Source organism: Anomaloglossus baeobatrachus, chromosome 3, assembly GCF_048569485.1.
Source record: "Anomaloglossus baeobatrachus isolate aAnoBae1 chromosome 3, aAnoBae1.hap1, whole genome shotgun sequence".
Lineage (NCBI taxonomy): Eukaryota > Metazoa > Chordata > Amphibia > Anura > Aromobatidae > Anomaloglossus > Anomaloglossus baeobatrachus.
In genome coordinates this window covers 26,833,955-26,859,288 of record NC_134355.1, presented here as the reverse complement: position 1 = coordinate 26,859,288, position 25,334 = coordinate 26,833,955, and the positions used below count along the sequence as shown (strand labels likewise).

Genomic DNA, 25,334 nt, shown 5'->3' with positions numbered 1-25,334 from the left:
ATGTTAGCAAGTCCACAGGGGTGTACTAAAATGCTTTTCAATTCAGTATCACCAGCAGTGCCGCGTGTACCTGTGTTCTCTGTGACCGTGCTTCTGAATGCCGGGCACTTCCGGTCAAGTGTACTTCCCGGCTTCAGAGAGGTCTACTGCGCATGACTGGAAGTGCCAGGACAATTAGCTTCAGCGTTCACAGGGAATACGGTACGCGTGTCACCACTGGTGGCGTTGCATTGAATAGCATGTGATCATGCCCCTGTGGGTGTACTACTATGCTAGGAGGACTGACTAGTCAGGGTATATTAACATCCTTGAGACTAGTCCCTGTGCTCATTAGCATAAGATAAAACCTCTTTAGAAATACTTTCTAAATATCCCTTTATCTATGCTAGTGTATACAGGGACGGTTAGGCCGGGATTAGCAATATACACCCAGAACTGCTTCTGGTTCTGGGTGCATATTGGACCTGACAGGTTCCCTTTAACAGCTGACAACACAGCAAAGGATCTCAATGTGTAAAATGATCTGTCAGAGGGTGCTAGAATTTTTTCCAAAGCATTAGCTCTACCCTAGAGCACTATGAAGAAATCATAACGAAGTGAGTGAAATTTGGCACAACAATGACGTTACCTGGTACTGGACGTCCCTCAAAAAATGGATTGAATGACTAACTTGGTTTGGGAGGCTGCCAAGAGCATATAGCAACATTAAAGGAGCTGCAGGAATTTCTGGCCAGTCCTGATTGTATACTGCATGTAACAACAATCTCCTTTATTCTTCATATATCCGGCCAGTGGGGTAGAGTGGCAAGCCTGATGAGGAGTCGCGAGGGTCAGTGGGTGCTCTCGTCTGCAGGCCTGGCTGTCTTTTAGACAGACCGCACAGGCCAGGGCTCATCCCACTGAACCGCCGCACTTCTTCCCCATGTGCAGAACACTACTCAGAGAACACTGGGTGAGGGAACCACACATTGGTAAGACTTTATTTGTTCACCTACAGGCAAAAACATATTGAACATTCCCAGGTGAAATCCTGTAGAATATTCAAAGTGAAGCAGTTCTGTGGTTCCCCTGCTGGAACCGAAGCTCCTTAGCTGAGGTCCTGTAGAATAACTTCCTGGTGACAGAAGCAAAGCCCTTCTTTACCCCCTCAGTTCTTTCAGGATTGGTGGAGATGACTACTCTCATTGGTTGCTAGTTCAATCTGACTGCATAATTTTTCTTCTGTAAATGTGGATAGCCTCAAATTCTGACTACAATAGGTCTCCGATAAGTCTGACGTGAGGGAATAGCTAATTTCTCTTGATATAACAAAGGAACCATATGTCTGGCCTAATTAAGAACAGTACACACACACACACACACACACACACACACACACGTGGCCAAAGGCTGAGTCATCACAACGGAAGCCTTTTCATATGAAAAAACATCCAGACCTGGCTGTTTTGCCAATCTACACAGTTTTATTTAAAAGCATGAGGGAACAGTTTATGTGAGTCCGAGGGTTGAACTTTTGGCCATAATTCCAATAGGTATGTTTGGCGCACAGCCAAAACTGCGCTTAAACCAAAAGATCACCATCCCCACAGTGATGCATGGAGGAGGCAGCATTGTGCTTCGGAGCTGGTTTTCAGCAGTTGGAACTTGTGCTTTGGTCAAAGTGGAATTAATTATGGACTGGTCCAAATATCAGTCAATTTTGGATTCTAACCTCATTCAGGCCTCTGCTAAATTCTGAAGATGAAGAAATTCAGCATGATGTGAAGCATGCTTCCAAAACAACAGCATCGCCAGAAGATAAGTTTTGGGACAGCCAAGACCTGAATCTAATTAAAAAGCTGTGTGAACCTGAAGAGGGCGCCGTACACAGGAGATGCCCCTGCAATCTGTCAGGTGTAGAGCTACTGCAGGGAAGAGCCGGAAAGGATCGCCAATTCAAAATGGGCCGTGTGATAGACTCAGACCCTTAAAGACTGAATGCCATAAATTCAAAGGGGACTTCAATAAATTGCTAAAGGTTGTGCAGATTTATGCAACAACATTTTAGTGTTCTCCTCCCCCAAAGTGTGACTCTCAATAACTTTTCTTGAGGCCTTGATCATCAATTACAGCCTGCGACGATGCGTCCTGTTGGTCGCAAATGAAGTTTGTCTGTGGAGGCAGACATCCCACACTTATTGAAGGACAGCCCTCAGGTCATTGCTGATCTGGGGTACAGTTACGGACTCTACATGAAAATTTGGCTGATTCCATAGGTTTTCAATGGGTTTCAGGTCTGGAGAAAGTGCAGCTGCTCAATTTGCGGTTCCCCAGTGTCCAGCATCCGTTCCCTAATGTGACCTCGATCTGGAGCATTGTGCTCCATGAAGATGACATTAGGCCGGTGTTCTCCATGCAGAGGTGCAATGACTGGAGTAATGATGATATTCCAGTATTAGGAACTGTCACTGCACCATCACACAGTATAGGGCCATTCTGTACTGACCAGACACACCGGCCCACACTATAACGCCACCAAAGGCTTGTCTGGTGACAAGTGGTTTATTCATAGCAATCTCCTTGAGGTATTGATCGTCGGCCGCCATAATTTCTGCTCAGTGTGAATGCACGTTCATCAGTGACCAGCACTGAGGCCACTGCTCCCTTGTCCAGCGTAGATGACGTCAGTGCCTGGTGGTGCGGTCACGTACCTTGCTGGTTGTCTAGCACGCAGACCACGCTATTGTAAACTGTTCCCAATGGTCTGATGTGACACTTGGTGCCTCACCTCTCTTAAATGTGCCTGGAGTTGTGATATTAATCATCCAGTTCACAATGAAGCAGTCATCAGTGTAGAATGTGGCCAGAGGACGTCCACTTCTGCCTTCTGACTCTTCCAGTCTCTCTGTATCTCTGTACAACCTACTGGTGACACTCTAAGCTCGGTTTCCACTTCTGTCTGAGAACTTTCCATTTGAAGCCTCGCAATGTTTCGCAGTACTACTGATCAATTGTTAGGTGTCGTCTTGATCTTATGTCAAAAGGAGGACGACTGTTTCAAAGGGAATCTGTCACCAAGTTTTTGCCACCATATGAGTGCAGCATAACATATGTGGCAGAGATCCTGATTCCAATGATGTCACTTACTGGGCTGCTTAGTGTAGTTTTGATCATTTTAATCATCAGTAGATTATCATTACAGGACTACTTGGCGTGCTGCAGGTAGTCCAGCATATTCCTGAGCTCTGTATTACTGCTGGATCTGGAGCAGAGAAAACATTGATTTTTATAAAAATGACAGCAAACAGCTCAGTAAGTGACACATCGCTGGAATCGGGGTCTCTGTCTCCACATTATGCTGCTCTCAGATGGGGGTGCAAAAACCTGGTGACAAATTCCCTTTTAATACCAATTCTAATTAAACCCTGACCTTTTATTGGGCGATTCATGGATCAAACACCTGTTGTGCATTTTGCCATTAAGTTCCTCGCTCGAAAACGGCAAGTTGTGCAAAAAGTCCTGAAACGTTGGACGTATGAAGTTTAGAGAAGTTCACGTGAAAAGCTTAGAGGGCATTTTTTTAGGATCTTCCTGAAATTTCACCCAAAAAAAACCAAATATCCCTAACTTGTTGTGAGTAGCTGTATATAATAATGATGATTTTATTCATCTATATAGCGGTATTCCACAGCGCTGTACATGCATTGGCAACACTGTCCCCATTGGGGCTCAGAATCTAGAGTCCCTATCTGTATTCCTTTGGAGTGTGGGGGGAAACCGAAGACCCCGGAGAAAACCCACGCAAACACAGGGAGAACATACAAACTCCTGGCGGATGTCGTCCTTAGTGGGATTTGCACCCAGGACCTCAGCTCTGCAAGACTGCAGTGCTAACCACTGAGCCACCACAAGACTGCAGTGCTAACCACTGAGCCACCACAAGACTGCAGTGCTAACCACTGAGCCACCATATATAGAAACCTTGTTGACGCTCTTGGGATCTCTCCATGGCTGTGATCGGAGATTAATTGATTGTTGGTTTCCCTAAATATTGAATTTTTTTTTTTTTGCAAAGCGATATCTAGTAAAATATTAGTTTTGGCCGTATAGTTGGATTTATAGTTTTGCAATATGTCGGAGGAGCTGATGCTCAGTGCCGTCCTTTTGGTGCAGTGGTTGCTGAAATTTCCAGCGTCGTACCCGGATTGTCTTTTGTGCCAGTGTTGCTGCCATTCATTGGCACAGTGGTGATTCCAGCCACACAGCAAGCCCTGCACGTGAGGTCACCAGAGGGGCCACACACAGGTGACGGGCACAAAAGACACACAATGGGATTTATATAGAAATAAACCACTGCAGGGCTGAATGCTGGAAAGCAATGGAAGACACAGGAGACATTGGCAGCTAGAAAGACCCAGAGCTAATGAATATTGTCATCTGTTTAATAAAGGGGCTCACGCTAAAAAAATAATACATATATATTTTATAGCTGAGGAATATTATTTGCTTAGTACAGCGCTCTCTGGTGTTCAAAGTGTATATCAATGTGCAGAGCCACCTGGTGGTCACACGTGCTCTGTTACTCCTCCACACAACCAGGCCTCTGGAAAATTGTCCTCTGTTCACTGCATGGCAGCCGATAGTAGTAGCTGTCTGTCTGCTGGTCAGAAAAAGGGCAGAACCTTTTTTTTTTTTTTTTTTTTCAATGATTCCTGTGGTATTGTTGGCTGCCAGAGGGGGAAGGAGACAAATTCTGTATGTATGAGCTGCAGCAAGTGGAAAATGACGACGAAAATTGCAGAGTTTGATTTTTGGCACTCAAGATTAATAAGTGACACAGATCCAAGTCATTCTGGTCAATAAGGCTACATTCACACCTATGTGCGTGGCAATGTGTGGTCATGCTGGGATCTGTCATAAAATGAATATTGGTGGAGCTCTGACTTCTCGACCACCCCGCTGATGTAGGGAAATAAGGTCTCTGTTTTTGTCCAGCAGCATTTAACTGGGCATCAGTTACCAGGTTTCATAATACAAATTGTGTACAGTATTGAATACAGCTTAGACCTGGAGGCTGGTGGTACTGTAAACATCCATGTTAGAATGGCTGTAAATATTCTGATGTAAACATGGTAAACAGAGCATTGGGATATATAATATATATATATATATATATATATATATATATATATATATATATATATATATATATATATATATATATATATATATATATATATATATATATATTTACATTACAGTGCCTACAAGTAGTATTCAACCCCCTGCAGATTTAGCAGGTTTACACATTCGGAAGTAACTTGGCATTGTGACATTTGTACTGTAGATCAGCCTGGAAGTGTGAAATGCAGCAAAAAAGAATGTTTTCTTCTTTTTTATTTTTTTTTTTTTTTTTTAAATTGTGAAAAGTTTTTTTATTCAGAGGGTAATTTATTATTCAACCCCTCAAACCACCAGAATTCTGTTTGGTTCCCCTAAAGTATTAAGAAGTATTTCAGGCACAAATAACAATGAGCTTCACATGTTTGGATTAATTCTCTTTTTCCAGCCTTTTCTGACTAATTAAGACCCTCCCCAAACTTGTGAACAGCACTCATACTTGGTCAACATGGGAAAGACAAAGGAGCATTCCAAGGCCATCAGAGACAAGATCGTGGAGGGTCACAAGGCTGGCAAGGGGTACAAAATCCTTTCCAAGGAGTTGGGCCTACCTGTCTCCACTGTTGGGAGCATCATCCGGAAGTGGAAGGCTTATGGAACTACTGTTAGCCTTCCACGGCCTGGACAGCCTTTGAAAGTTTCCACTCGTGCCGAGGCCAGGCTTGTCCGAAGAGTCAAAGCTAACCCAAGGACAACAAGGAAGGAGCTCCGGGAAGATCTCATGGCAGTGGGGACATTGGTTTCAGTCAATACCATAAGTAAGGTACTCCACCGCAATGGTCTCCGTTCCAGACGAGCCCGTAAGGTACCTTTTACTTTCAAAGCGTCATGTCAAGGCTCGTCTACAGTTTGCTCATGATCACTTGGAGGACTCTGAGACAGACTGGTTCAAGGTTCTCTGGTCTGATGAGACAAAGATCGAGATCTTTGGTGCCAACCGCACACGTGACGTTTGGAAATTGGATGGCACTGCATACGACCCCAAGAATACCATCCCTACAGTCAAGCATGGTGGTGGCAGCATCATGCTGTGGGGCTGTTTCTCAGCCAAGGGGCCTGGCCATCTGGTCTGCATCCATGGGAAGATGGATAGCACGGCCTACCTGGAGATTTTGGCCAAGAACCTCCGCTCCTCCATCAAGGATCTTAAGATGGGTCGTCATTTCATCTTCCAACAAGACAACGACCCAAAGCACACAGCCAAGAAAACCAAGGCCTGGTTCAAGAGGGAAAAAATCAAGGTGTTGCAGTGGCCTAGTCAGTCTCCTGACCTTAACCCAATTGAAAACTTGTGGAAGGAGCTCAAGATTAAAGTCCACATGAGACACCCAAAGAACCTAGATAACTTGGAGAAGATCTGCATGGAGGAGTGGGCCAAGATAACTCCAGAGACCTGTGCCGGCCTGATCAGGTCTTATAAAAGACGATTATTAGCTGTAATTGCAAACAAGGGTTATTCCACAAAATATTAAACCTAGGGGTTGAATAATAATTGACCCACACTTTTATGTTGAAAATGTATTAAAATTTAACTGAGCAACATAACTTGTTGGTTTGTAAGATTTATGCATCTGTCAATAAATCCTGCTCTTGTTTGAAGTTTGCAGGCTCTAACTTATTTGCATCTTATCAAACCTGCTAAATCTGCAGGGGGTTGAATACTACTTGTAGGCACTGTGTGTATGTGTATATATATATATATATATATATATATATATATATATATATATATATATATATATATATATATATATATTATATATTTTATATTATATATATATATATATATATAAATATAATATAATATAATATAATATAATATAATATAATATAATATAATATAATATAATATAATATAATATAATATAATATAATATAATATAATATAATATAATATAATATAATATAATATAATATATTATATATTAGTGTATATATGTAATATGTATATAGCCAAGTCAACACGTATTCAGTCTCTGCCCAGCCTGACAGCTGCAGCTTGTACTGAGCAATGAGAGATCTCTGCTCCTTATTTTCCCTGCTTCATGCTGCTGCTATAAGGCTTGGTGGGTAACATTTCTGCAGCAGCAAGGAAGACTGATACGGAGATTCAGCAGCAGGGAGGAGGGATGATGAGCTGTTTTGCTAGGTGGGTGGAGATTTGGGAGGAGGCACACTCAGGAGCGGTTTTGCTAGGTGGGTGGAGATTTGGCAGCAGGGAGGAGGGACACTCAGGAGCTGTTTTGCTAGGTGGGTGGAGATTCAGCAGCAGGGAGGAGGGACACTCAGGAGCTGTTTTGCTAGGTGGGTGGAGATTTGGCAGCAGGGAGGAGGGACACTCAGGAGCTGTTTTGCTAGGTGGGTGGAGATTCAGCAGCAGGGAGGAGGGACACTCAGGAGCTGTTTTGCTAGGTGGGTGGAGATTCAGCAGCAGGGAGGAGGGGACACTCAGGAGCTGTTTTGCTAGGTGGGTGGAGATTCAGCAGCAGGGAGGAGGGACACTCAGGAGCTGTTTTGCTAGGTGGGTGGAGATTCAGCAGCAGGGAGGAGGGACACTCAGGAGCTGTTTTGCTAGGTGGGTGGAGATTCAGCAGCAGGGAGGAGGGACACTCAGGAGCTGTTTTGCTAGGTGGGTGGAGATTTGTCAGCTGGGAGGAGGAACACTGGAGTTGCCAATCTAGCTGAAGAGTGGAGGTTGAGCTTAAATGTTAAGGTCCTATGCTCGCTCTGCGTGGTGTGTGTTTTTTTTTTTTTTTTTTTTTTCTTCTAGGTTTTTCTGCATAATATCTGCAGAAAAAAAGAAAATCAGCATGTCACTTCCTTTCTGCAGGCACCTGCTCTTTTTGCCATAGACAATGGTAAAATACTGCAGGGACCAACCCATGGAAAAACCGCGGGAAAACCGCGAATGCATTATTACTGCAGTTTATACCGCGGATGCGGTATTTTGCCAGAGGGTGTGGATTTTTTTTTTTTTAAGAAAGTTATTTCCCAGTGCGCACAGGGCCTAATAGTATTATGGGTGCATTCTAACATGGATTATCAAAGTGTGTACACCAGCCTCATTAGGTCTAATAGGTCAAATATAAATCGCCATATATTCCATAGATCTGTCAGATTAAACTGGCACTGCAGTGCACGTAATGCTAAGGTTTCATTCAGACAGATGTAATGCCGGGTGTTTTGGGGTTTTTGTGTTATGGCTGCAACAACGTCCTGGGAGCGCAAAAATCATGCTTTGGGATTATTTTAGTTTATAGTATATGTATATATTAGGGGGGCCCTTCAGGACTGTGCTGGTCCATACAGAATGAGCCCTATCTACCATATCTTGGCAATCTGCCATCTCCCTCCCTTTTTAAGGCCGAATTTTATTTTTAAATATATTCTTCAGCCGTAATTTTAAGTGTTGGGCGACTGAGTATAATTTAATGAAAACACGAATGTAATGATTTGGAAATGTTTTATAGCCATATTTTACTCACACTATATCAAAAGTTGGACATTTTTACGATTTCATTTAAAAAAAAAGGGGGAATCTGTCAGCAAGTTTTAGCTATGTAACCGGACAATGGCATGATGTAGGGGCTGAAACCCCCGATTCCAGCGATGTCACTGGTTGGTGTGCATGCTGTAACTTGATAGAAGCAGTTATCTCTGCAGTAGCGTTCTGGATGCGGAGCGGTGTATAACTGACTTGTACACAAAGCTGCTAATCAGTGGTGGCAGGCAAGGTTACACAGAGCACTTGACTAAGGCATGAGACACGTAGTCCTGCAGTGATAATCTCCTGCTTATAAAACGCTTTTTTTTTTTTTTTAAACGAACACTCGGTCCTTGAAATCGCATATCGCTGGAATCAGAGTCTCTGCCCCTACATTATCCTGTTCTCAGATCACATTAAAAAAAAACAAAAAACCTGACCAGATTCCCATCAACTTGTTTAGAAACTGGCACCAACACATCTCTAACAAGTTGTGCCTGGGCCTTGTTCAACATTTTATGTAGCAGACCAATTGCTGGAGTTTTGGTAGAGGAACGTTGTCCCATTTGTATGATTCTCGCTGCTTCACAGTTTGGGTTCTGTGCCAGGTTTTTAATTTCATAATGCACCAAATGTTTTCGAATGGTGAAAGGTCTGTACGGCAGGCGGCTGGCTCGTCCCTGAACTCTTCTGCAAGCCGTGCTGCTGTGATGGATGCATTGTCTGGCTGAAATGTACAAAGACTTCCCTGAAATGGGCATGGTTTGGATGGAGCAAATGTCGTTCTAACACCTCAATATAATGCTCAGGATCAAGGTGCCTTTCGTGTGAGCTGCCAATGTCATAGGCACTAATTCTCCCTCCACCCCATACATGAGATACAGAATTGTGCGCTGATAAACAGCTTGGTAGTCGAGAAGGACCAACCGTCTTGATGGTCCCTCTCCTCGATTTACCAAGCTGGATGGTCCCTCTCCTCAATTTACCAAGCTGGATGGTCCCTCTCCTCGATTTACCAAGCTGGATGGTCCCTCTCCTCAATTTACCAAGCTGGATGGTCCCTCTCCTCAATTTACCAAGCTGGATGGTCCCTCTCCTCGATTTACCAAGCTGGATGGTCCCTCTCCTCGATTTACCAAGCTGGATGGTCCCTCTCCTCGATTTACCAAGCTGGATGGTCCCTCTCCTCGATTTACCAAGCTGGATGGTCCCTCTCCTCGATTTACCGAGCTGGATGGTCCCTCTCCTCGATTTACCAAGCTGGGTGGTCCTTCTCTTCGATTTACCAAGCTGGGTGGTCCCTCTCTTCGATTTACCAAGCTGGGTGGTCCCTCTCTTCGATTTACCAAGCTGGGTGGTCCCTCTCCTCGATACCAAGGCGAGGGGGCCACCTAGCTTGTTGTGTTGCATGGTCCCTCTCCTTCTGAGTCCACAGGATACAACATCCATGGTTTCCATAAAGAATTTCACACTTTGATCAAAACAGATATTTGGCGGCTTCTATGCATGATGGAGCTTTCACTTACATTCATAAATTGCACGCCGACCTGTGATCAGTCCTTTCTGGACATCTTCCTGAGCCCATGCAGTGATTTGCACTGCAAAATCCAGGCTGTATATAATGCAGAGCCGCCTGAGGGCCCAGAAATTGAACATTCAGTACTGACCATCAGCCTCGTCCCTTGTGCCTATGGATGTCTTAAGAATCTGAGTCTTTTGTTATTATGTGCTGTAGCTGAAGGATATTAAGTCTTTATAAAGTTACATTTTGGAATATTTTATCTGAAATTGTTCCATAGTTTTTAGCTGCAGTAGTTCAGATCGGTGACCTCCAACCATCTTTGCTTCTGAAAGACTCTGCCTCTCTAACTTGCTCCTTTTTATACAGTTATGTGACTTAGTTGAAAACAGACCTGCCAGCTGTTTATTCATTAGTACTACTTTTGGTAAAGGTTGATGACCTGATTGGAAAACTAGAAGCTGATATCTAAGTGTCCACAGGGTGTCTGCAAGAATGTAGGCTAATTCTGAGACAGAAGGGTATCTCCATAGACCACAATCCAGATCTAGGGAATGATGGATAGTCAGGAGACCATCAGAGACAACCGGTGATTAACATAGGACCTGGGATCAAACTGAGTGGCCTTGAAACTCACTGAAGCCAACATATTGACGTCGGGGGTGTTCTGCCTTATATTATGGGTGAGAACCATCAGATGAAGCAATTAGTTCTCCTGTTTTTAAGGTCTTTGATAGGAAGGTAGGAAGTCTGCGGTCCAAAGCTTACTTCAGGGATGAGAACAGCTGAAGGCATCGGCAAACACATTGTTCAGTCCATGACCAGATTCCTCTGCTGTTATCAATCGGGACAGGATTCCCACTTGGTGCAGCCTGTCACGGTATTGTCAGTAGATGCTGAGGGTGGTTGACAGAAGACCCTACCAGGGGAAAAAGGCTTGCTGAACCTACCAGCTATCCTGAAGTGTGCGACACTAGAATAAAGATCCCCCAACTAGATTCTATCCTCACAATCTGCAAATGATTGAAAGGATCTACACGAAGAATGGGAGAGGAACACAACCACTAGGGCAAGATTACGAGGCTGGGGAGAGACCATCTAAAGGAAATCTCTTCGTTGAAATGGAGCATGGAGTCAGGTTCTCTATTCTTCCAGGAATTCCACTTTCTATAGGAGGAGGAGGGGGAGACTCTTGATGGTGCACGTGGAAAGAGCGTACTCCAGACGACTAGGCAATGGGATGGAGAAGCTAATGACTTTGACCTGTAGAAGATCAAACCCAAAGAGGCGAGGAAAAGCGCTTGGAGAAGAGCCTGAACCGCATGATATGGAAAAGTAATTTGAGGATCCCTGTGGTACAAAAAGGAAGCTACGCTGCTGTGATCCTAGTGAGGATATCGGGAAGTGGCTAAGCCGAAGGAACTCTCTGAGCTGATAAAATCTTGAACTCTTTGGCAGTCCAGAAAAAGGGATGAACTGAGGCATGTTCAGGTCTGCTGAGAGGAAAAAGCCTGTTGGTTCCATGGAACCATCCCTGGTGGTGGAGACTCCAACCTGGAGGAGGATGTAAGGGGGAGGTGCGGGTGGAACCTGGAGGCTGTAAGGTGGGGGGGATCCACTACATCGAAAAGAGGTGTAATGAAAGAGTGTGAGCAACTGCAGTAAGGCCACGCCAACATGAGTAGGAAAAAAAACCCCAACAACTCCTAGTGGAGTTGTCCATGGTGGGATCTGAACAAAGGACCCAAGTGCTGCAAGGCTAAAGTGCAAAGCACTGAGCTGTTGTGGTGCTTAGAAAGTATGTTGGATGACTGTAGATGAGAAGGAAACAGTAGGTCGCGATAGCGGCAGGATGGAATCTGCTTGCCTGGGGTTTTTTTCCTTGATTTTCTCGTGGCCTATACTGGCAAAGAGTCACCATAGATGACTCTGAATGCTAGGAGACCGACTGGTCCAGCATAGGGAATCAAGTACTTGTGACTTCTGGGGTGGCTCTTGTCTGTCTTGGTCAAGAGAAGCAACAGTCCTGGCAGGAACAAACAATAGATCCTCTGTACATCGAGCTACTATCTTGACCTGAGCCACCATGATGATGCTGAGAATTGTGAGCAGCTGTAAGAAGAGAACTGTGCTACGTGCTCAAATGGGCAATCTGCTCTGCAAGTTCCGCCAACCTGTTGAAGGGACTCCATAAAGAAGCCTGACAAGAACACTGGACAGGCAGGGACAGTCTTCACACGCATTGGTGAAAACTGGGCATGAAGGCTTGCTCTGTGACCCACAGGGGCTGTCTTCACCTGGGATTCTGTATGAGCTATCTGGGTGTAAGCAGCACTGAACATGAGTCATGACCTAGGGAAAGGCCAGAGTACAACTAGACATGCTCATAAAGGATACAGATTCTTGTATGAGAATAGAACTGGTTTCCTTGAAGTTCGGGAACCGGTTACTGCTCTGCAGCTGGCAAAGGGTGTGCAGGGATCCGATCTCTGTAAGAAAGCGGTAGGTGCCAACTAAGGCATGGATGCTGAGGAAATGACATCGCCTGTGGTCACTGGGACCGCTCTGCGATCGGCTATGTAGACCATGATAGATGGTGGATCTTACTCACTGGATAGTGGACTGAGCTGTTGACCAACTGCTACGATCAGTTATGAGGATCATGGTTTCATTGTCTTTGAGATTGAAGGTAGACTTGGATCCACCGAGTTCAACCCATGAAGGTCGACTGGTGTCCACCGAGTTCAACCCATGAAGGTCGACTGGTGTCCACCGAGTTCAACCCATGAAGGTCGACTGGTGTCCACCGAGTTCAACCCATGAAGGTCGACTGGTGTCCACCGAGTTGAGTTGAACTTGATGGACCTAACATGTTGTTTCAGAGGAAGGCAAAAAATCCATGGAGTAGAAAAGTACCTAACTGGAATAAAATTCCTTCCCGACTCCACATGCAGCACAATGGTGGGTCTGACTTGCTCTAGAGTGGACAGAGCCCTTGAACCGCTGCTATGATCAGTCATGAATATCATGGTAGATGGTGGGTCTGACTCTCTGGATAGTGAGCAGAACACAAGAACCGCTGCTGCAGTCAGCCATGTGGTGTGAGATAATGATCATTGGTCTGACATGCTGGATAGCGGATAGGCTAGCAGGCGGTTGTCAGCATGGATAAGGGTTTCAGCTGTGATTGAGGCCTGGCCGTCATGGATGGACTGACACAGATCTGAACAGAGTAGCTGCCTAAAAGGGAAGGGACATACCGCTGAATCAGCTACATGCAAGGACTCGATCTAGTGGCGAAGGAGCAGATAGTGACGTGTGTGTGTGTGTGTGTGTGTGTGTGTGTGTGTGACTGTTATATATTATATTATATTATATTATATTATATTTTTTGTATATATGTATTATGCATATATGTATGAAAGACCCATGGGAAATGTATGGCTGAAATAGTGACTGCTGTTATTGCGGGCAGTAAGGGGATCCTAGAGGAAATACATGGAGAACTGGAGAAACAAGAGGGGCGATGGCCCAGGAGAGGGGGAGAAAGCAAGAGCTGGGAATAGAAGGGTCATGAACCCTCCCCACCCTTGTATGCAGAGAGCCCCCTAGTGGCAGCAGCATACCCCCATGGATTCCTATGTCCCCCGCCCACCAATAAAGCGCTAGAGACACAAGTGGCCGCGGTGCGCTATGTAAGGCGTCCCTCTTACCTTTCAAGGCTGGGAGGTTCAGCACAAATATCTGCCAAGATGGTCTAGTCTCGCCCTCAAGTCTTAATTTCTAGTAACCCCCCCCCCCTCCCCCTCTATAGGTGGGACTGAAAACATTGCTTGTGTCGCTCTCCCCGCCCATGGAAAGATGGCGGCAATTTTTGCATTTGGTGTGGATACTTCTGTGCATGGCCCGTGACTGCATTTAGCGCACGTGTGGCTATAAAGCGGCAAAATGTGACACTGTGAAAGAGAGCAGAGCTGCGGCGTGTGCGCTCAATGTCCGCTGACTTCTGCTCTTAGATTTCATATTTTGAAGGTCTTCTCTCGCTCTGCTAGAAGTCTCTGGCTTTTTTTTTTTTTTTTTTGCATTGTGCCAGGTGTCTGCCGTCTAATGTCTGGCTATGAGGGTGTAAAGTGTTCAGGTCATGTCTTTATCTGCATGTGGCAGCAGAAGGGTTAATACAGCATTGTTTTTCGGATCAGCTGATTGCAGTCTTGGCTTTGACTTCTAGCCATGGGTTTTTTTTTTTTTGTTTGTTGACCCGGTCTCTTTCCTGTTCTGAAAAGTGGGGGATGGGGGTCGGGCGCAGGAAGTGAGGTAACAGATGTTTGTCAACTGTGCAGTTTAAAGGGCCAGCGTCTCCTGTAACCATAACAAAGCGGTCGTCGCTGGGCGTCTGTGCCTGTCCTCGCTCGCAGTTCATGGAAGATTTACTTGTGGTTTTGGCTCTGCCGTCTGCTCTTACTTTTTTGTCCTCTTAGTCTGCAGTAAAGTCACTTTACAGGCAGCGCGCACCCCCCACCCCTAATCTGTGTAATCTGAGAGTGACTAATGCTGGAGATCGGTGCTCACCTTCCGGGGATTTGCTGAAGTGCATTTGACATAATGTTTCCCTGCTCCGCCATCATACGTTCTCTGCAGTATGTGTATATGCATCGTGCCTCCATGTTTGGCTGTCTAAGCAGCTGCATGATGAATACCGCTGTGTGGCAGGTGGATGAATGCCAGCCAAACCTGACAGCTCTATGCGGGACCAGCCGACCGTCTAGTGTACAGGGCCTCCTGATTCCTGGGGGATGGGGTTCTTGGGGTGGGAGGGGGAGGGAGATTAAGATATGCAGCATGAGCAGTGAGACCATGCACTATCATTGTTTGGAGAGAAGAGGATCTGCCGCTAATGTGGTGTTTTTTTTTTTTTTTTTTTTTTTTTCTAATTCAGAAAGCATGCACGCTCCTCTGAACTGAGCATGCATGTTCATGGGGGAAGGTTGCAAGAGATGGCTGTGAACAAGTCTCTCTGCCATACATATTTACTCCAGTGTGCTCTCATTGGGGATAGGGGAGTAATGCACTGTGTGATGTCTTCCCTTAGCACAAAAGGATGGGGCATATTGAAGTAGAACTGCCCAATCCTTTCAAGAGCAGAAATCTGGATATGATGTGCTCATACATGTTAGGCTTCTGAGATCCGCTGTTGTCTAGCGCCTGTAACGCACGAATATCATTGTGAGGACTGGAAAGGGTTTTTTTTTTTGTTTTTTTTTTTTTGTTTTTTTTTCCTCTGATGTTGAGTCTTCCTTGTGTTCCTGGCAGCCATGTCGCCCATCCGCTGGAGGTTCAGGGAGCGAGCACTCCTCATCCTGCCCCACGTCCGATGTCATACGGGTGAGTGCACTATACATGATGTGATATAAGTATACAGAAGATTCCCCCCCCCCCCCCCCCCGCCTGCACATCATCGCAGAGCCTGACAATTAGTGGACAGATACAGTGTATCTAAAGTATTGGGGGCCTCTTATAGTAATGATAGCCCCACAGATCCTGAGAATGTGCACCTCCCCTCATTCATCCACTGCTCGGGATATGGCCGAACGCTGTCCTGGGGAACTTGAATCTATCAATAACAGACCTTCTGTTTCCATCTCTACTAACCTTTAAAAGTGTGTGTGTGTGTGTGTGTGTGTGTGTGTGTGTGTGTGTGTCTGTTCCATTACTCCCTGCTGTATTGGGGGTAATATACGACTCCTATCTTTTTACTTTTACTCTCTACATCCGATCACTTTCTCGCTCATGTCACCTACACCTCAAAAACCTCTCTAGCCACTGATCTTTTCTTACCTTTAACTCTGCAAATACTCTTAGGGTATGTGCGCACTAGGTGTTTTTTTTCACTCTACGTTGTGCGTTTGTCTCAAAAAACGCACCCGCGGCTAAAAAAACTCTAAAAACGCATGCGTTTTTACCGCGTTTTGCTGCGTTTTTGCTCACTGCGTTTTTAATCAGTGCACAATGCCATTAAAGATTGTTGATGGGAAAAAAAAGGTCTGTCATTTCCTTCTTCAAAATGTTCATTGTATGCAGGAGAGCAGACAGCAGCTGCAGAACTACAAGGCTCAGCATCCTCCATCCAGGACTGAATGCAGGAGTTTTTTGCCCCCCCCCAAAAAAATGACGTGGGCTTCGCCATATTTTTGTATGCTAGCCGGGTACAGCAGGCAGGTACAGGCTGCCCCCAAGCCCAGCTGCCTATTTGTACCCGGCTGGGAATCAAAAATATAGGGAAGCCCTTTTTTTATATTTCATGAATTTCATGAAATAATTTAAAAAAAAAAAAAAATGTGGGCTTCGCCCAATTTTTGATTCCAGCCGGGTACAACTAGGCAGCTGGGGATTGGAATCCACAGTGCAGGGTGCCCATGCTTTCTGGGCACCCCCGCTGTGAATTGCAGTCCCGCAGCCACCCCAGAAAATGGCGCTTTCATAGAAGCGCCATCTTCTGGCGCTGTATCAAACTCTTCCAGCTGCCCTGATGCCGGGTGGCTCGCTGGGTAATAATGGAGTTAGGGCTAGCTGTATATTATCAGGTGGCCCTAAGCCCGAAATTCATGGTGTCACGCTAATATTAGACATGGCCACCATGAATTTCTAGTAATGATAAAAATAAAACACAACACACAGAAATATTTTTATTAGAAATAAAACACAACACAATTAGTGACTCCATCTTTATTGAAATAAAGAACCCCCCCCCCCCTCCGCAGTAATCCTGGGTCAGGGTCCCGCGCTGTCCAATCCGGATCCAATATCTGATCGGTTTGCTGGAAGGCAAAGCGATCAGATGATGTCAGGTTCTAGGGGCTGAAGCACATCACACATCAGCTGATTGTATAAAAGCCGATTTATAATCAGCTGATGCATCGGTGCAAAAAAATAAATAAATAAATACTCACGTCTGTGCTGATTACCGGCAGCTCCTGGGGCGATCAGATGAGTCTGATCCTGTCCCATCGCTGCAGCAGCTGCCGGTAATCAGGGATGAAGTCTCCTGACGGCAGGATCAGCAGATAGCCGGCCGGGCGCGAAAAAGCCGGCGACACCGCGAGAATTACGATCAGCTGATGCGTCAGGTGACTGCATCAGGTGATCCACCGCCAGGTCCTGCAAGCTTCGTACGTGCCCCGGGGAGACTGCACACAGCCAGAGCGGCGGGACCGGGACAGGAGCGGGCATGGCACCGGGACCCTGCAGACAGGTGAGTATGACTTTTTTTTTTTCTACTGTTCACTTGTTTTCGCCGCTGCCTCCACCTCCCGCCCAGACTTGGCGGCGCACGGAGCTGACATGGCACCGGGCGGGTTGTGGAAGCAGCGGTGACTGTACCGGGAGGATTCATGCTTCTGTGTTTACCAACAGAAGGAATCCTCTTCCTGTACACATCACTATACTGCCCACCCCTTGCGTTTATAGCTGCGTTTTTAGTCATAGAAACGCAGCTATATGCGTTTTTCATTGCGTTGTTGAACATCTCATTGGAACTCAATGGGTGAAAAACGCAGTGAAAAACGCAGAAATAATTGACATGCTGCATTTTTGTGGTCGCCACAAAAACGCAGCTACAAAAAAACGCTGTGTGCGGACAGCACTTCTGAAAACCCATAGACATTGCTGGGGAAGCAATGTCACTGCGTTTTCAGCACAAAAACGCGGTAAAAAACGCCGCAAAAACGCCTAGTGCGCACAAGGCCTTACTGTTGCTCTAATTCATTCTCTCCTGGAGTATTTCAATGCTCTTCTCTCCCCTGTCCGATCTATCATGAATGCAGCCAGCTACAGTGGAACCTTAACTCACTTAACGAGTAACCCAGTTAACGAGCATTTCGCTTAACAAGCAAAGCTTTCTGTAAATTTGTAACTGTTTAAGAAAGCCTTGCTGTACGAGCAAAATGCCGCACACACTTCCGGTTCCGTACATCCACCGCGCTCTAACACTCTTGCAGTCCACACAAACACACACACACACAAGCACGCACACACATACAGTATTATGCTCACCTTACCTTCCATCGCCGGCTTCATGGTTCTTGTAGTTCGCCGGTATATCGTAACGAGGGAGGAATCCTCGCGGCGAACAAGATTCAGGAGGCTGGCGATGGAACGAACAGAAGGTAAGGTGAGCATAATGTGTACCTTCCGTTCCATCGCCAACCTCCTGGGTCCTGTAGTTTGCCGGTATAGGCTGGGTATCGGCAGGCATTGCGATGAAGCAGGAACTTCCTCCGTCAGCCGCTACTCAAAGGTGTGTGTGTGTGTGTGTTGTACGTACAATAGGGGACCAGGATGGGACATTGAACAAGTTGTGGAAGGAATTGTCTGCATTGCAATGATTACCTATGGGAAATCTTGCTTTGCTGAACAAGTAACTTGGTTAACAAGCACCCTCCCAGATCAGACTGTTCTCGTTAACCAAGGTTCCACTGTCTCTCTTTACAGCTGCTACACTGGTGCCGCTGCCCTGTGCCAGTCTTTTCACTGGTTGCCCATCTGCCACAGAATAAAATATAATCACTCTTAGGTCTCGGTTCCACTTGCGCTTTGCATGGATGTGTGCAATCCGATAAAACATCAGATTGCACTCGCACCAGTGCAAAACTACGGAGCAGTGTCCATTTGCGATTGATTTCTCATGCCATATTGGCCAGAGAAATGAATTGCAGCATGCTGTTTGGCAGCAATTCCCAGCTCATGCTCTCCCCCCCCCCCCCCCCCCCACCCACAAGTCTATGGGAGCATGTGAAACCTCACACATGTCATCCGACTGCAGTGCGATGTCTGCAGAGACAGGCTGGGGAGGAGATGGAAAGTCTTCCCTCCCTCTTCTTTGCAGCTGTGATCCCTTCAGTTGCATGACCTTTGGCTGACACTCACAGCTGATTAGCATATCACTACTTATGTTCTCACATCGGACGCTATGCGCAAGTGGAACCATACCCTTACACAAAGTTCTGCACTACCCTACATTAGTCTTATCAGCCTACCACCGAAAACATGCCTGCCATTCCACTAATGACCTAAGACTAACATTCTCCATAATCCGAACCTCCCAGTCTCGTCTCCGGCACTTCTCTGGTGGTGCTCCAGTTTTCTGGAATGCGCTTTCCCAGACAATCCGGTTATTTCCCAGTATCCACATTCTCAAGCGTGCCTTAAACACATTTCTTGAGACTGGTCTGTCTCCTCACTTATCTAACCATCTCCCGTTCTGTCTTCCATACTCGGTAGCTCTTTGTACCAGTACACATACTGGCCGGTGACTGCTTCATGCAGCGTTATTTGACTGCCCCTATGGCCGCACCGTACACGACAAGCACATTACTCTGTGATATCTGATATTGTCTGTACATGTCCCCTCTGTATTGTAAAGTGCTGCCGTATATGTTGGTGCTATAGAAATAAATTTTATATTTATTTTTATGCTTCTCAGTAATCCATCCCATAGATCAGTATGGGAACAACTTGTAAGCTCGATACAAATCTGCTGCCATCGGTTTGTGGCTCCAATTCTATATAGCGGGGGCAACAGGCAGCGGAGCCAAGACCCCACAGATTATATTGTGCCGTGGGACACAAGTTCCCAGCTACTAACTGCTGAAAATGGCAGCAAGCAACACCATTGGGTGTGACATTTACCTCCTTCTTCTTTTCTCTTCCTTCTCCAGAGGATGAAGTTTTTGCTTCTCCAGCAGAAGTACCTGGAATACTTGGAAGATGGCAAGGTCCTTGAAGCCCTGCAGGTCCTGCGCTGCGAGCTGACGCCACTGAAATACAATACCGAGAGAATTCATGTCCTCAGCGGGTAAGGAGGAGTCTGTGGGAGGGAGTCTGTGGGAGGGAGTCTGTGGGAGGGAGTCTGTGGGAGGGAGTCTGTGGGAGGGAGTCTGTGGGAGGGAGTCTGTGGGAGGGAGTCTGTGGGAGGGAGTCTGTGGGAGGGAGTCTGTGGGAGGGAGTCTGTGGGAGGGAGTCTGTGGGAGGGAGTCTGTGGGAGGGAGTCTGTGGGAGGGAGTCTGTGGGAGGGAGTCTGTGGGAGGGAGTCTGTGGGAGGGAGTCTGTGGGAGGGAGTCTGTGGGAGGGAGTCTGTGGGAGGGAGTCTGTGGGAGGGAGTCTGTGGGAGGGAGTCTGTGGGAGGGAGTCTGTGGGAGGGAGTCTGTGGGAGGGAGTCTGTGGGAGGGAGTCTGTGGGAGGGAGTCTGTGGGAGGGAGTCTGTGGGAGGGAGTCTGTGGGAGGGAGTCTGTGGGAGGGAGTCTGTGGGAGGGAGTCTGTGGGAGGGAGTCTGTGGGAGGGAGTCTGTGGTGCAATGCAGGCACCGCCTCAGTTTTGTGTAATGGAATATCCAGTCCTTGTATGAAGAGCTCAGCAAGCACCCCGCCGTTCCCTGGGAGGGGGCATGTTTCCCAGCAGCCGGGCAGCATTGCTCCCAATTCTCCGAACCTGCTGAAGCTGATTAAAGCAGAACCCCTACATGCTATGATCACCCTATGGACATGTCCGGTCACTGACGCCCGTGTCTGAACCATCTATTTGCTGTGGAAGGACATTCATCCCCCACACTAAGTGGCCGTGGTGCGCAGGAACCCGCCAGCTCCATACACAAAGTAGTGGCTGTGAGTGGTACTGCAGCGCTCTCCCATACATTGATCAGCATTAAAGAACAATCAAGTGGAGGTCTGTTTTTAATACACTAACGTAATGCACTTTTTTTGTTTTCTGTATCCCAGGTATTTGATGTGTAGTCACGCAGAAGACCTGCGAGCAAAGGCAGAATGGGAAGGAAAAGGGACCGCATCGCGCTCGAAGCTGCTCGATAAGCTCCAGAGTAAGTATTCCTATCTCGGGTCACATCTTCGGCCATTATTGACCTCACAGATTACTGCAGCCCGTTTGTCATGAAAGTACCGGAGGGAATGTGGCGGCTTTTATCCGCTCGGAAGCGGCACTGTACGGTGGAGTGCTGGCGGTGCAAGGAGCCCCAGGAGGTGCGGAGGGGGGGGGGGGGGGGGGTTCCATGCACCAATCTGCCAAGCTTTGCTACTTACAGGGAACTTGATACATTTATGCTACCCCAAACCCATGGAGAGCGTGAATCGGACACTGGCCGCATTTTTGCAGCCGTCCATCGTTTTACTCTGAGATGCAGCAGCTCTTCGGAATAAGCCTATTTTGAAAAGCCGGCCGGAGACTATGCTCCTCAGAGGACGGACCACAATGGCCGATAGATTTCTCCGTACACTCACATGGAGAGGCCTGGTGATCGGGGTACGGAAAAGTCACCAGGGACGTCGTTGTACTAGTCTTCTGAGACACATAGACCTCGGACGGATTTTCAAAGTGCTTTTCCCTACAAAAAAAGAACCTACACGTCTGTGTGTGATTCATGCCACCGGTAAATAGGGTGTCATGAATTAGATGGGTTGCCTTTTAAAGAGCCTGTACGATCACAAATTCTAGCTCGTACATAGCCTTTTATTCACGGACTTTACTGATTTGCAAGACTACTGCGGCACGGCCGTACACCAATGTTTTGCACTAATTTCTTTGTCGCTCCATTGGGAGACCCAGACAATTGGGTGTATAGGCTATGCCTCCGGAGGCCGCACAAAGTATTACACTTAAAAGTGTTAAGCCCCTCCCCTTCTGCCTATACACCCCCCGTGCTCCCACGGGCTCCTCAGTTTTTTGCTTTGTGCGAAGGTCAGACACGCACGCACAGCTCCACAGATTGGTCAGCAGCAGCTGCTGACCATGTCGGATGGAAGAAAAGTGGGCCCATATAGAGCCCCCAGCATGCTCCCTTCTCACCCCACTCTTGTCGGTGGTGTTGTAAGGTTGAGGTATCCATTGCGGGTACGGAGGCTGGAGCCCACATGCTGTTTTTCCTTCCCCATCCCCCTCAGGGCTCTGGTGGAAGTGGGATCCTATCGGTCTCCAGGCACTGAGACCGCGCTTCATCCACAACTCCTGGGAGCCTGCTGGATAGGAGCCGGGTATCGTTCAGGGACATGGCCCTGCTACTTGGAGGTACTCTGTATCCCGGTGGGGACCGCGCACAGCAACACTCCAGCTTTGCTGGGTGTGCTAGTGCACCGGGGACCACGGCGCTGACCGGGTTAATATGTGCCATTACACACTCAGCGTTGCTGAGTGTGTTTATGTATAGGGACTGCCGCACTGATCGCCGCGGCCATGGAAACACTGCGGCGCGGCTGGGACTTGTAGTGCGCCGGGGACTTTCACGCCGGCCGCGCTTTTACGGCGGCCGCGTTTATTACTAGAGTCCCCGGCTTTTTGCGGCCTAGTTTCCTTTCCTCCCGCCCACAGCCCTGACAGGCAGGGGAAGGGCGGGACGCTGCACAGAACGAGCAGCACTGAGGGCTGGAGCATGCTTTGCATACTCCACCCCCCTCACTGTGCACAGTGCGGGCACCAGTTCCCGCACTTTCTGGGTCACGCCCACGGCTCCCTCCTCTCCTCAGGACGCCGGCAGCCATTCCTGTCAGCTCCTCGGACGCAGCAGAGGGGGACAAAGTCTGGGAGACCCAGGCAGGGACTCTGGTGGCATCACAACCGCTTTAGGCGGGTGGTAAGCAGCACCTGTGGTGCTAGCCCCATTGTGCAGTAGTGTAACATTATATGTTTATGGTATATATGTTTTACACTGTATGGTGCACAGTTGATTTCTGGCTATATACCCTATTGTGTTACTCAGGGAAGATAATAGCATGGCGCCCACGAAAGGCAGGGGTGCCAAAACACAGGCTTATTATGTTGCCTGCGCCGCATGTACGACCCCGCTACCGGCAGGTTCCACTGACCCTCATTGTGTGCACTGTTCGGCCCCTGTGGCACTTACTCAGCCGGAGCCTCTGCTAAGAGGGGCCCAGGGGGAGCCACCTGCTAACACTGTTCAGGTGACGGGGACGGAGTTTGCAAAACTCTCTGACTATGGCTAAGATACTAGAAGCCTTGCAGTCCAGGCCGGTATCTCAGCACAGGGACTCTGTTGAATCTTTGTTCCCTGACCCACCTCAGCTGGACCAACAATGTCCTCCCGGGGTATCTCATGGATCCCAGGCTGAGGGTTCTGACACAGACCCCAGTCCCAGACCGACTAAGCGAGCTCGCTTAGAATTTCCCTCGACATCATCATATTGTGCAGGGTCTCAGAGGGGGGAATCTCTGGTTGATGATGCGGAGACAGCTGATCAGGATTCTGATCCTGAGGCCGCTCTCAATCTTGATACTCCGGACGGGGACGCCATAGTGAACGACCTTATTGCGTCCATCAATCGTATGTTGGATATTTCTCCCTCAGCTCCTCCGGTGGAGGAGTCAGCTTCTCAGCAGGAGAAATTCCGTTTCAGGTTTCCCAAGCGTACATCGAGTATGTTTCTGGACCACTCTGATTTCAGAGAGGCAGTCCAGAATCGCCATGCTTGTCCAGATAAGCGTTTTTCTAAGCGCCTTAAGGATACACGTTACCCTTTCCCCCCTGACGTGGTCAAAAGTTGGGCTCAGTGTCCCAAAGTGGATCCTCCAATCTCCAGACTGGCAGCTAGATCCATACTTGCAGTGGAAGATGGGGCTTCACTCAAAGATGCCACTGACAGGCAGATGGAGCTCTGGTTGAAATCCATCTATGAAGCCATCGGCGCTTCTTTTGCCCCAGCGTTCGCAGCCGTATGGGCGCTACAAGCTATCTCAGCAGGTCAAGCGCAAATTGACGCAGCCACACGCACGTCCGCGCCACAGGTGGCGTCCATAACCACTCAGACGTCGGCATTTGCGTCTTGCGCTATTAATGCTATCCTGGACTCTGCGAGCCGTACGGCGGTTGCAGCCGCCAATTCGGTGGTACTCCGCAGGGCCTTGTGGCTACGGGAATGGAAGGCAGATTCTGTTTCCAAAAAGCGCTTAACCAGTTTGCCAATTTCTGGCGACCGATTGTTTGGCGAGCGTTTGGATGAAATCATCAAACAATCCAAGGGAAAGGATACATCCTTACCCCAGCCCAAACCGAACATACCCCAACAGAGGAAGGGGCAGTCGAGGTTTCGGTCCTTTCGGGGCGCGGGCAGGTCCCAATTCTCCTCGTCCAAAAGGCCTCAGAAAGATCAAAGGAACTCTGATGCATGGCGGCCTAAGTCACGTCCTAAAAAGGCCACCGGAGGTGCCGCTACCAAAGCGGCTTCCTCATGACTTTCGGCCTCCTCACTCCGCATCTTCGGTCGGTGGCAGGCTCTCCCGCTTTTGCGACGCCTGGCTGCCACGGGTAAAAGACCGTTGGGTGAGAGACATTCTGTCTCACGGTTACAAGATAAGTTCACCTCTCGTCCCCCGACTCGATTCTTCAGGTCATCCCCGCCTCCCGAGCGAGCCGAGGCTCTTCTGCAGGCGCTGGGCACTCTGAAGGCAGAAGGAGTGGTGGTCCCTGTTCCTCTTCAGCAACAGGGCCACGGTTTTTTCTCCAACTTGTTTGTGGTCCCAAAGAAGGACGGGTCTTTCCGTCCTGTCCTGGACCTGAAACTTCTCAACAAACACGTAAAGACCAGGCGGTTCCGGATGGAATCCCTCCGCTCCGTCATCGCCTCAATGTCCCAAGGAGATTTCCTTGCATCGATCGATATCAAAGATGCTTATCTCCACGTACCGATTTTGCTCCAGAGCACCAGCGCTTCTTGTGCTTCGCCATAGAAAACGAACACCTGCAGTTCGTGGCACTGCCGTTCGGCCTGGCAACGGCCCCACGGGTTTTCACCAAGGTTATGGCTACTGTAGTAGCGGTCCTCCACTCTCAGGGTCACTCGGTGATCCCTTACTTGGACGATCTCCTGATCAAGGCACCCTCTCAAGAGGCATGCCAACACAGCCTCGACGCTACCCTGGAGACTCTCCAGAGTTTCGGGTGGATCATCAATTTTCCAAAGTCAAATCTGACACCGGCCCAATCGCTCACATACCTTGGCATGGAGTTTCATACCCTCTCAGCGATAGTGAAGCTTCCGCTGATCAAGCAGCGGTCACTACAGACAGGGGTACAATCTCTCCTTCAAGGCCAGTCACACCCCTTGAGGCGCCTCATGCACTTCCTGGGGAAGATGGTGGCAGCAATGGAGGCAGTTC

At 47.8% G+C, this 25,334-nt stretch overlaps 1 protein-coding gene across 1 annotated transcript in view; it reads left to right on the top strand.

The window, feature by feature from the left end:
* The window catches only part of WDR26 (WD repeat domain 26), an 87,977-nt gene that overhangs the window by 16,218 nt on the left and 46,425 nt on the right, over positions 1-25,334 (top strand). Inside the window, 3 exon segments of the mRNA XM_075339081.1 lie at positions 15,474-15,545; positions 19,877-20,013; positions 20,933-21,030. Of these exon segments, the coding sequence (XP_075195196.1) occupies positions 15,474-15,545; positions 19,877-20,013; positions 20,933-21,030 (307 nt within the window).